The sequence below is a fragment of the Tetrao urogallus genome (genome assembly GCF_951394365.1).
Source record: "Tetrao urogallus genome assembly, chromosome: 1".
Lineage (NCBI taxonomy): Eukaryota > Metazoa > Chordata > Aves > Galliformes > Phasianidae > Tetrao > Tetrao urogallus.
This window is the reverse complement of record NC_136813.1, coordinates 95,524,655-95,538,022: the sequence shown is the minus strand read 5'-3', so window position 1 is coordinate 95,538,022 and position 13,368 is coordinate 95,524,655. Positions and strand designations below refer to the sequence as shown.

At 32.7% G+C, this 13,368-nt stretch overlaps 1 protein-coding gene across 1 annotated transcript in view; it reads right to left on the bottom strand.

Annotated features, from left to right (window-relative positions):
• The window catches only part of TMPRSS15 (transmembrane serine protease 15), a gene marked incomplete at both ends in the record, with an annotated part of 53,053 nt that overhangs the window by 21,471 nt on the left and 18,214 nt on the right, over positions 1–13,368 (bottom strand). The window contains 7 exon segments of the mRNA XM_079539461.1: positions 1,101–1,190; positions 5,153–5,294; positions 6,050–6,200; positions 6,633–6,735; positions 9,178–9,327; positions 10,543–10,680; positions 12,064–12,173. Of these exon segments, the coding sequence (XP_079395587.1) occupies positions 1,101–1,190; positions 5,153–5,294; positions 6,050–6,200; positions 6,633–6,735; positions 9,178–9,327; positions 10,543–10,680; positions 12,064–12,173 (884 nt within the window).

Sequence of the window (13,368 nt, the reverse complement as noted above, 5' to 3'; positions counted from 1 at the left end):
GTTGACTCTGGCTCTCTAAAATACCTTTGAAAATTGCATTTAAGCTTCTAAGACATACACACATGTATTTATTACCATTCATGGCATCTGCAGTTTTCTCTGACTATAAAAAGGGTAATTATTTTGTACATATGAAAACATGACAAATAGTTTTGTCAATTAATCCTTATGCTATTTGATAGTAAAATATTTTCTATCATTGTACACAGAAAACTGCCTTTAAAGTTATTTACAGAAGAAGTATTTGCCTCTGTTTAACTTTACCATATTTATTCTGTGTAAGTGAGGATACTATGGAAATCTTGCAAAGTTAAAAATAAACAACATAAAACACTTTTCTCACTTCATAGAGGGAAAAATATTTTCTCACTAGTCACAATCTCATCTGGGAACGTGTGAAATTAACACTTGGCAATGAGAACCATATCTCAAATGGGACAAAAACACAGAATAACGTTTTCTGTGATTAGCATCACAACACAATTCTACAGTTGAAGATGAAGTAATAAATAATTGAAATTTAATTGAGAAGAAACAGCAAAGTTTTCTTCCTTGCTTCATCCATCAACCGCACTTAGCAAATCACCTTGAAACATTGTATGTCTAATTTTCTTATTAATTTTGCCAACTGTAGCTTAATATATATCAAGTAACATTAGTAGAATAGTGCCGTCTTTTCACCAATATGTTAAGAAACATTCTATAGAGAAGTTGCAAAATGCATACATTCTTTCACCTTAAAAAAGTTAGCAATTTAATAGAAGTGATGACCAGGCTACTAACCTGGCAAATACATTGAGGTGAAATGTTAAAATGCAAACGTTCAGCACTTTGTCTGTTGTACTGACATAAAAATATTTGATATGAAAGATGTGATGCAACTGGCCAGTCTGAAACATAATAGTGTGAACTCATTATAATATTTTTTTAATCAACTGGCACAAGATTCCTTAGCTTCTGCTAAGTGCCATACACATACACTTTAGTTAAAAGAGCCCGCTGTATTTAGCTAAAAACTTTTCAGCTTGACAGTAGGAAAACACATTTAGAACTATTATTCAACTAAACTTTTCCTGAAGACTTGGAGAAGAATAACTTACAAGAAGCTTGATTAGGATAATTGTTTGGAAAGTTTTTAGAGCTGAATGTATTGTTTGGCTCCCAGAGTTCAACTGGACCCCCACAGTCAGCTGAAAAAGAGAACATTACAAAAAAATAAATAATCTATTTCCTTACTGTTGCAGTCAGTTGTCTTCAAAGATAATTTGGAAACAGTAATTTTATGAAGAAGTTATTTAACATTACCAGTATGAGGACCCAGCTATGCTGCTACTGTTATAAAGCTTGAACAATTAATTATGAGAAGTCACCATCCCAGTAAGGATCATTGGAGAATGTGTGAGAGCTTCACTATCCCTCTCAGTTGTAGTGCCTAAGTCAGACTTGCTGACCCATATAATTCATGACATTTTGTTACTTACAGCTAGAGGTCAGTGAAGTGCTAATGGCAAGGTGTTCAACTGCAGTCCTGATGATGTTATGAAAAGTCATTCCCTATGTAGGCAGTGGAATAACGATTTCCTTCATATGGTGATTACTGGTCTGCAAACTGTACACGTGACAGCAAATTGGTCGAAAACTTTATAATTTAACCGTCAATTAATTTAAAAGCTTGAAAACAAGTATGTAAGACCATTATGAACAAAAAAGCGTTAAACTGGATTTCGTTATGAAATATTAGTGGTGATACAAAGAGACACAGAACTACTGTGAAGCTGCATAAAGAATCTAAGATGCATAGCCAGTAGCATCTGATGACAATCTTGCTTCTTTCAGTGGGCATAATGCAGGATTTTCTCAACACTGTAGAAAATGATGACTTTTCCAGAGGGGGAAAAAAATCCTCTGTGCTTTTGCCAAAACATTAATTTATATTGACAAACACATTAAAAGTGTGGAATCTACTCTGTAATTTTCACACTGTGGTTTGTATTAGAAGACAGGTTATAAATGAATATGAAGATTAAAGCAATCCTTGCTTTAGATGAAAGTGTAAGGTAACAGTCTTGTGTAAATGACAAAAGGAAATCCAGCTTTCCTACCACACACAATGGCAAAAAAAAAAAAAATTGACTTTTCAGTGAACTTTTGTGGCACTGCAAATTATGCCAATGTATCTCACTGAAACTCTAAATCTATCAAAGAGAATTGGCACAATGCAAATTCTTTCATCTCTCATTTATATATGTGACATTTGTAGTGAAACCATCAGCGTTAGTAAAGTTGCACCACATCCATCAAAATAATGTCATGCTTCTTTGAAGATGATTGATAATATTGACGTTTTTCAGCAGGTTACAGGCAGCATATGTATAGCATGCTTCAATAAAGTCAGAATGCAAACCAAGTTAGTTTTTCCTCAGGAACTGCTGATATAACACTTTTGCGTCATATTGAAGGACAATATGGATCCTCTTATTCATTTTATATGGAGTCAGTTATACACCACACAAATACTTCATTCTTAAATATTCAGGTCTCAACGCTATACTTTGCATTGAGATCCATAGTTTGAAAACCATTTCTGTGACATTTTGACAGCAGAACTCAGTGACATCCTATTACAGAGACTTTCCATCATTAATCATTTGATTGAAGTTAACTTATAAGGAGGTGGCATATATCAGCATCTCCTAACAGTTTAATGAAAATTGCAATCAAATTCCTAAACTTACCTTGCTCACCTGACTGAAATTACTAGTGTTAATAACAATTTATTTTACTAACAGATATGTCTTGTTGGACTTTATGTCCCTTTTTTGTTACAGTGCTCTAGAATTTAATTTTGCTCTCAATTTGGAAGAATTGGTTCCTTCCCTGTTCTAATGCAGTAGATTTAGAGGTGATAGATTTGATAGAATCACAATATTAGTACATAGAGCACCGGTATAAATATAGTGCATATAGTTTTTTTTCTATCATTTTAATTTTAGACTTCTATTAGCTGTATGTTTTGAAGGGAGCAACTAGCTGTGTCTTTTAAGGGACAGTAAATATAACAGGAGGCAGTTCTGGAACATATTTTCTGATTTAATGATTTCAAGCCTTCTGAGAATAAATCTGGAAGTCTTTATTTTCCCCAATAAAGTTCATGTCCACATTATGTTACAAAGTCTCATCAAATATTTTATTTTGCCACAATATCTTTTCAGATTTGTATCTGGTTTTGAATGTATTTTGAGTGTATTTATGTCAGTTTTTGAATGTATGTGGAACTGTTTACATCATATGGAATTATTCTTCATTGTTTTATGTGCATTTCTTACACTTAAAATGATGCCAATAGGTATTTTTACATACTTTTTCTCAGTGAGATTCTGGCTCTGTGACCTGGCTCTGAGAAATTTTAATTTACGTGGAATCTTAAATCTCTGTTTTCCTTTAAAAGACTCCACAATGTGGTGTGTCTAAAGCAAGATGAATTAATATATGTAGAAACGTAATTCTTACTATTTCATTAATTTTCAGTTGATGTGGAGAAAATACACAAGTAAAATCAACTCCTCCTCCTGTTTCCAAGATTCAGAAAGGAGGCCAAGAAGACAGTTTTGTGAGTTGAAATGAAATTCCTCATAGCAGGGGAAACACTCCATCCATTGTAGAGCCAGTAGCTATTCCTCACAGGGAGACAATTTAGCAAAGCAAGGTCATGTTCAATAGGAATCTGAATGAGATGCTACAACATATGGTTTAGTAGCTTAGTGGTAGTAATGGTGATAGGAGGATGGTTGGACTAGATGATCTTATAGGTCCTTTCCAACCTTGTGATTCTATGATTCAGTGATTCTGTGAAGACTGATAAAGTCAGGAGTTGGTTTTGGCACATTTGTTATTTATGCAAATATTGAAATCACTCATTAGATCAGACAGACAAACCCTTTGATTGTTGTGTTGTTATTGTTTTGTTTTTTTTTTTTCCTGCCATCAGAACTCCTCACTCTGTCTTTTCTGTTTTCCTACTAAGATTTTTTACAAACCAAATACTGCTCTATTTTTCCTTTTTAATGTAATGGTATCTAGAATGAATAACAATGTGGCCAAATGCAAATTGGAAGATCTCATTCACTGTGAGCCTTGATCCAGATAAATACTCCCATTTTGGGTATTAAATGGTCATATAGATAATTCTTAAATTGTTCTGGCACTATTATTCTTTCATTCCCCTTAAGCATTGGAATTTTCATTGTGCATGTGTTCTCAGTGTTTGGTGAACATATGCTGTCGAGACGTATGGAGATATCATGATGTGATTTTGCAAACTCTTTTCTCACTATTAATCATTTATAATTTCAAATACAGAAGTTACTATCCTCATCTCTCTTTGTTCTCTCCACCTTACTGTTGTACTGGAAGTTTTACTAGTTGAAGATTTGAGATATAAATACTAAATTCTTTACTAATGTACTGAGCCTGGCTGGGATGAAGTTTATTTTTTCCAAAGCAGCCCATATAATGTTGTGTTCTGCACTTGTAGGTAGAACAGAATTGATATTGCACCAATATTTTGGCTAGTGCTGAGCTGTGCTGGCAATCATAAAGGCAATCTCCATCCCCCTCCAACACCAGTAAGCTGGCAGTTGACAAGAGATGGGGAGGGGACATTTCCAGGGCAGCTGAGGTAAACTAACCAAAAATATATTCCATTCTGCTGGTGTCATACTCAGTAACAAAAACTGGAAAAGGGGTCGTGGGACTCTTGTTATGAACGCATCTTTCCTTCAGAACAAATACTATGCAATGAGACCCGGCTTGCCAAGATGTGGTTTCCTTGTGGCCAAGATGTGGCTTTCTCTGCTCATTTGAAGGGGAGTGAAACAGCAGCTTAGTGGACTTTAGCAAGCCATCAGTGTGAAACCACCACAACTTGTCTTTCACTCTTCAAGTTTGGAAGATAATGTACTGATAGCTTAAGCCATGAACCTATCAGTTATATTGCTATGAATGGAGTCATGAGCAGCAAACCTAATTCCTAACAACTATTTTGAAGTTAATTTTATAATGTTGGAGAATTTTGTAAAGCTGAAGTGAGTTTTTGAATCACTGAAACACAAATGCAGGAAAGAACTGATAATCACCAATCATGTTTACTTACTGGGAACTGAAGCAGTGGTAGTGGCAATTGGAAGTGCAGTTGGCTCTACGTAATTGCTTTCATTACACTTTCCCTCTGTCAGGTTAATATCATCCAAGGCAATTTCACTTGGAGCAGTCTTTGTAATGGCATCAAATATAACCTGAAATTCATCAGAAAAAAAAAAAAAAATATATATATATATATATATAAAATGAATGAATGAATGAAACACATTTTATCTTTCCGACATTTCATTTCCATTATAATCTGAGCTGGTGCTACACTCAGAGGTGGGTATCAGAGATGAGACAAGATTCCCAGCAACACAAATTCCTACCATGCAAACAGAATGAATCATTCTAAGGAATGCAGGAACTTTATATAAGTGATGAACATAATTTAGAACTATTCCATAATTTACGTATAAATTAATGTAATTTTTGATACACAGCATTCTGTATCACTTACCAGTCCAAACCTTGTGATATAATGGCTTATCTACATAAAAAAACCCTGCAATTTATCTGATGTTCATTACTGTGTTTTACTATATACGCATTTAAAGAGATCCTGCTATCAAGGCATTTATGCAAAAGACATTTTTATGTCTTTAAAATATATGGTATAGGTATATAGTATATATAAGTAAAGTACTGTAACTGTTCTTGAGGTCCCAGAACACACATTTGCTAGAAATGTGATGCAGCCAGGTCACAGACATATTCATTTCCTCAGGCAGTGGATGCATCTTTCTGATAGTGTTTTTGCATTGATAAAATCTACTATAGCAAGATAAGCCATCAAAAAACCTACGGAATAAATTTGGAGCTGTGGATCATTCGGTTCATTCGGAACAAAATTGACATCAGTTAAAAAAAAAAACTAAATAAATAAAAGTCTAAATGTTAAACAAACCTTAAAATCAGATGTTTCATTTAAAGTTACTTGTCCATAAATCCAGTTTTTTCCATAGTTTCCTTCTTTCTGGAAAATTATCTTTTCAAGACCATATTCACTTCTTATGTTAACGCATAAACGGTAAATGTTAGGACTGTACATGTAATACCTACAGGGGTAAAAGCAAAGTTTTCTATTTTTAGAACAAAATGAAACTTTGTGGAGTAATATCTAACTTTTTAATGTTAAGAGTTCCATTTTTCTTGATTAAAACTGAAAGTTTTATCTCATTTTTTTGCCGCATTATCCATGGATACTTAAGCTTTGTGACAAAAACATTTCAGGGATTCTTAATATTTCTGTGTGGAAATAAATGCTGGGTATGGGGTGAAAAAGAGAATACATCAAAGCTAATTGCAAGACTCAAACCTATAATGGAGTAAAAGTTTCAGAAGTTAAGATTGGTCATAGCAGTCTAAAGAGATATAGGCTATTACACTGACTTGAACTAATATATATGAAAGTAATTATTTGTTTTTATTCTTAAATGAATGATATGTATAGGATCCACATGTAATATACAGAGGTTACATAGCACTACCAAAAACTTAGACAAGATGGATCTGAGGGGATCAAAGGCAAACTTTGAAGTCGAACTCTTCCTCCTGCAACTCCAAGTCCTGAGGGTGTTGAAATATAGAATCCTGCAATATAATGAGCACATTTTAGAGAATACAGAACTTTCATTTTCCAAATGAGAGCAAGGTGTTGTTTTTATTTCTTTTTTCTGTTTAAAAATAGTATTAATAATATCAAGCACAAATATTTCTAATAGATTGAAATATCCCTGACACAGTAGAAGTGAACAGTCAACATTAAAATGAGCTTTTAAGCTTGATGGATGGTCCTCAGAACTAAACATGAAATGAGAAACTAACCCTTCTGAACTCTGCATTTTCTTCAGTAAAGTCAGGTATTAATTTATTTCTGCTTAGTTTATAACAGGATGCCATCCTGTTTGGCACTGTGGCTTTATAGAATTTCCTGAAGTGCCATAGCTTTTATCTACATAATAGTGTGAGATACAAGGTGTGTGTTGAGGAGTGAGGGAGTGACTACATGAACACTGTGTAGCATGAGGAAACATCATAAAAAAGAAAGATATCTTATTTGGAGATTTTTTTTTAACCTTTCTGAATTTATTCTTTGCAGCTGGGAATTTGAACTTTCTGCTGCAATATGGAAATATAATACGAGGCCAGGGTACAGAAGCATTGTGTTTTATCACAGAAAAGTGAAAAAGTGGACGGAGAAAAAGTCCTAAGATAAGACTTTTGCCTTATTGAAATCTTGGCTGTAATTTCAGATTTTATTCTCTCTATCTGCATATCTAGCTAATTCCTATATATGCAAATATTACATAGAATTTAAAAATAATTATAATTAATGTACATTATACCACATTTTTATTTATACCTTCAGATTAGCTAGAAGATTCAAGTACACAAGCACACAAAATAGTGTGAAATATCAAGAAATTCCTGAGTTGCTTTAGAAAATCATATATCAAAAAATAAATGATATCCAGATTTAGAAAATAAGACTGGCATTCTTATTTAGAAAATGTCTTTATATAGCCAAAACGACAGTCCTCTGTCTTTATATCATCAATTTTCTGAGCATTCTGATTCAATTTAGGAAAACTTGTCCAGTAATGAATGATGTTTTCCATTAGCACTTCTGCTGTTAGAATGTTCGTTACATTGGATATATAATTTTTAATGAATATACTGACGTGTAACACAATCAGATGTAAACAAAAAGTGAAATGAGGCTTAAGCATAATCTAACCAAAATAAATAATTTCTAATGGAGGTCAGAAGTATTACAATGGTTTGGTTTTGAGGCTTGTTAATATGTTTTAATTCTTCTGCTTGCAGCAAAAGAAATAGAGCAGCAAAACAAACGTACACTGTCTACATAATATCTAGATGTTAACACTATAGTTTATGCTTTTATTTCAATTAGAAATATTAGAAATATTAACATTCAAAATAAAAATAACATTACATATAGTAACATTCTATACATCAGCTTAGACCTATGAAAGTGAAAGAGAAAACATCTAGAATATGTTAGCATTTTCAAGACAGCTGGAAATTATTGTCAAGTGTCTCAGGAAGTAAATATTACATTCTCTCATTTGATATGTACTATAGAAGTTGAGCAGGAAAACAGTGAATTATTTAGAAAATGTTCATTTACTCAGAAAGAGGAACAATTTGTATACAATAACATGCTGAATTATATTTTTCTTATCCTCTGAGTAACTTTTGCCAGAGTAATCTGCAATTTTTCCAGATACTTGCCACTGTATAATTTATTTGTCACTGTATAATTTATTTATCATGAATAGCACACGTACGGTCATTGTGAAATGCAAATTACATTAATTACTTTTAATTGGGCTGATCAATCAGCTGATACAGATTGTTTGGTTTTCCTTCTGAACTAGAAAAACTTCTGGATTCAGTTTCAGAAAAGCACCCATTGTATGCATTCAAACTCTGATTCCTAACAGTATTGTCTCCGTAATTAAAATCCATACATGATACGATCACTCTTCTGATCAAGTTATTTTCCTATAGATGTTCCTGGAGTTTATCATGCATGTGTGTGTTGAAAATTAGTGCGTCTGATGTGATATTATAACTAGGAAAACAGAAGACCTATATACCACTCAGGTCAACATTTTAAAATAAAAGTTATTCTATGACTGTCATGATGTAGACACAGATGAAAAAGAAGTAGTTTTGGAAAAAAAAAACAATAGTATTTTTTCTTTCCTTTAAGGTAAAGAAGGAATTTTTTTTTTTACCTAATACGCTATTGTATAATATATCTTCCTTAGACTTTGAACCGTGTTAAAATTCCTTGATACCTCATATCTTAATCACTTCATATATTCCATTTATTTCTAGTTTTGGTATACTTACACAAGATGAAAATGAGTTTTGTCTGATAGCTCTGAATAATTTTTATGGCAGAATAAAATTGCATCCTCTCTAAAGAAAACAGCTTAGACTTATACAGCATAAGCTAAAATAAGCTTTTCCTTTATGAAGGCAATTTGTATGTGACCTTACCTGACTCATTGCCAAATGTATGATCAAAATCAGGACCACTCAAAAAGGGAAAGGTAGGGCCCTGATATCTTTCCCAGTCTAAATCATCATCTAAATCTTGTATCCAGTAACAAAAGCCATCTTCAAAAGTGCAACTGACTCTCTCAAAATCTGTTAACAAGAACATCTAGTAAATAAAAATGACAAATAGATTAAATATTTTCTCAGATTTACAAAAATGACAAAGTTTAAATTTTCAAATGCATTTGAAAATTGAAGCCTATGGTGACTCTCTTCTAAGAAACATGATTACTCACTGAAATGTGTATTTTTTTATTGTCAACAATTCATTGTTGCTGAAGGTGGCCTGAAGGTTGCACTCCTTTACCAAACTTCTTTCCTGATCATTTGCCAATAAGTGGTGGATGAACAAGAAAGGAGACCTGCATAGCAGACCCTAAGGACTAGCCTTCCTCTTAGCCACAGTTCAGGCTGCTCCAGCTGAAAGGGCTTCCTATCAGAGCCACCAACTATAAGCTCAATATATAAATGCTGTGCTTCATGCACCAGGAATGTTCCTTTCTTTGTTCTCTTCTCCTTCTTTGATCATACAGATTCCCTGAGACATCGCTTTTCTTCCCACAATTTGTCCTATGTTTTTTAGTCGTGTCTTGAATTTCAAATTAGCCCACATGACAAGAATTTAGTGACCTTTTGGATGTTTCTTCTGCAGCATACCTCTTTCTAGTCACATTCCCTATTCATTTCTGCTCAAAATTTAGAGCTGAAGCAATCTTCACTTGCAAAATCTGCATCTAAGTTTTTTAACAAGTGCTAAGGTACATGAGTTGGAGCATGAGTTGTATTGCTGCATTTTATTACTGAAGACTTGTTACATCTGGATTTTGTTTTTCCTGATATCTATTCACTGAAGCAGTGTTTTCCTTAATGGTTGTTTTACCACTTGGAACTGCTATTTGTGGCAATGAGATAGGACATGAGAAACTCTGGAGAACAGGTATTGCCTAGAGATAACAAAGTAATGATTAGCGGCAGGGATTATACTGTGTTTGTTAGTGAACAAACTTGCTGAAAAGAATCTCAAGGAAATACAGCCATTGTTTTATTCTTTTATTTTAACAGCACAAGCACTGTAAGTCAACTCCCTATTGCTAGATCGAGCCTGTATGACTGTAGACAGGCATTTTGAAATCAATGATATGGTCTGTAAAAAAAGATGAAATTTCCCAGTGTGGGCCAAGGTAGAGGATTGAGGCTAGAAAATACTGCTTCTCTTTCCATTTCCATTTTATAAAATGAAACATATGGTCTCATCAAGCATTGCAGACTACCACAACTACAACAATAGCAAAAAAGAACACTTACTTTTTAGTTCACTTGCATTAAAAGCAGTGTATGTTGCATTAAAGCCATTGTAGTTTACAGAATAATCAGATGTAAACCTGGCTGTAACCTCATGAGAAAAAATGTTAACTGTCTCAGGATTAGACCCTGAGAGAGAAGCTGAAAACAAACAGAGAGTAAATTAATCAGTAAAAAAAAAAAATCCCATGTATAATGAAATCCCCAGCACTGTTATAAGAAATAATATATAAAAAAGTTCTTTTGAATTTTAAATAATACTCTCTCTTGCATTGTGATCTGTCTATAAGACCTTCAAAATCCTGAAGCCATTTAGTCATTTGGCTAAATATAATTATTCTGCGTTTCCCATCTCACATATCTCCCAATATGGATATCATCAGCTAGTGCAGAATCATTGTCTATATTACAGTGTGATTATACTTTTATTTTGTTATACAATATCCATATATTAAAATCTAAAATCTTCACATACATGCTTCTTATGCTGCAGATTTTTTCAATGTACAGATATGCACTCTGAAACTCTGTAATAACAATACTGAATATATATATTTGTTATATAAACTTTCTCTCATGGTTTAATAATCAGTACATATGCTTACAGACATTTGAGGAGAAATTTTGAAATTAATGTAAAATTATTTTATTTATTTAAATGTAGAGTCTACTGGAGATGTACCTTTTAACTGCAATGTTTTACAAAACCAACTGAAGGACAATCTTTAAGTTTATATCATTGCACTATTACCAGACACGCTCACAGCAGCCTTAAAAAATGTGCAAGTTAATGGTTGCTGCAAACTGTACTACTGAAGCAATCTCTCTCACAGAAATTTAAATCCCAAAGTGGATTTATATTCAGAGCAGTAGAAGGAGTGGAGTTTCTGTACTCTGTATTCCACGTCTTTCACTACTTTACAGTCCCATTCCCTCCCTGCTTCCAAAAATATAAATACATATTAAAGACCTTTCTGACTTAGAAAGATTTCGGATCTAGATATTTATCTTCACGTACATGTATTCCATCTATGATGGAATTCATCTGGATAAACTGAGTCTAGTGAAAAATGGGCAGAAACCTATTTTTTTAAAACAGAATATAGAGAGAAATTAGTTATCTGTCTTCAGTATCTTCACTATTTCCAGGTCTGAGTCAATAATGCCACACATATAATAATTTGCAGAGTACCAAGTACTCATCCTATCAGCTTCAGTTTAGATCACTTATTTTAATGTCACTATGGATGACACTAAAGGATCATGGCAATAGTCAAGGTATTTACATTGCTCAGATAAGGCCTTTAAAAAATTGTGTTTTCTTACATGTTAGGCCAACATTTACCTGTCCACTGCATAAGAATGGTTGAGTATATTGATATGACCTTCAAAAGGAAAACTCTACACAGATTCATTTTTTCAACATACTTTAAATATACAAATGCATTCTTTTTCAGTTTAAAATTTTTTTATTACATGAATTCAATTAATGGGAAAGTAATATTAGCTGAAAAATAACTTTACCTCTTAAAGTCTTGTTTTGTCCTATACCTTCAAAAATGTTTAAATTGTCCATAAACTCCTCTGTATCAAAAGAAGTGAAGTTCACCTTAATGGATAATCCTTGAGGCACTCTAAGATGAAAACAGAAATGTAAAGCAGAAAAGATAAAAATTAAAAAAAAATACTGTAACAAATTTATTGTATGCTTGCATAACAATCAGTTCAGAACCCAAGTGAAATAACGTCAAATAAGATGATTAATTAACATTAGCAATTTGGCTAACTCCTAGTTTGTAGAATTGCAGATGTAATAGGGCATTGACCTTTTGTAAAAGTAGAGGTATTCCTGAACTCACTGGAGCCAAGAATATTTTAGGAACTGAATCTTTTAAAAATTGAGAATATGATATTCAGTTGGAGAGCCATTTTTTCTCTGTGGTTCATTAATTCTAAATCACTTTTGAATACATTACTGATAAATAGTATCTAGCTGCTCAGGCAGAATTCTCTAAGTCAGAAAAGTAGTGTGATGCTATCAATATGAATAGCAGGACATCAAAATCTTTCAAAAGAGACAGATGTCAATCCTTCTTGAAAATCCTCTTTTATTATGAGGTCTTTTATTAAAATGCCTCTTTAAATTTACATGAAGAGTTGAGACCTCAAAAACATTGTTTGAGAATATGTTATCAAATCTAATAATCACCCAGTAATTTTAATAGTATTTATAATACTAGTAATTTAATAGTATTTATTTCAATAAAAGTGTAAAAATTGCTGTATTTTGTTTTTACTGAAATTATATTCATTTAGTAACCTATAATTAGATATATTTGTGGTAGTACAAATTCCAAAGCAGTGCTATCATGCTATCACAACCAGCTTCTTATGTCATCATTTGTTTTTGGAATTGAAAGAGCCAATAAATTTTTTTTTTTTTCTTTTTAACAGCAATCTGCTGAACTTATCAATACTGCTTAGTAGAGAAGTATGATCATTTTTTTTAAATTTTTTTTTTAAATGTTTATCCACTGGTAAACAATTATCATTTGTTTTAAAACGGTAAAACATTTTGTTGAAAGTTCAAGAGGAGCTAATCTTTTAGGTAAATATTGAACATACTGTTCTTACTTTTGAAAGGAGAAGAAATTGCTTCTTCATGGAAAGATTAGAGGGGTGGAACTGTAAAATCAACACAATCTTTTGCTTTTCTTATGACACACTATATATTAAAATCTCTGTGGTGTAAGTATTGGTGAATGGAAGGAGCAACTGTATCAAACAAGAAAAATGACGACTTATTCCAGAAGTGTAAAGGTGAAGATT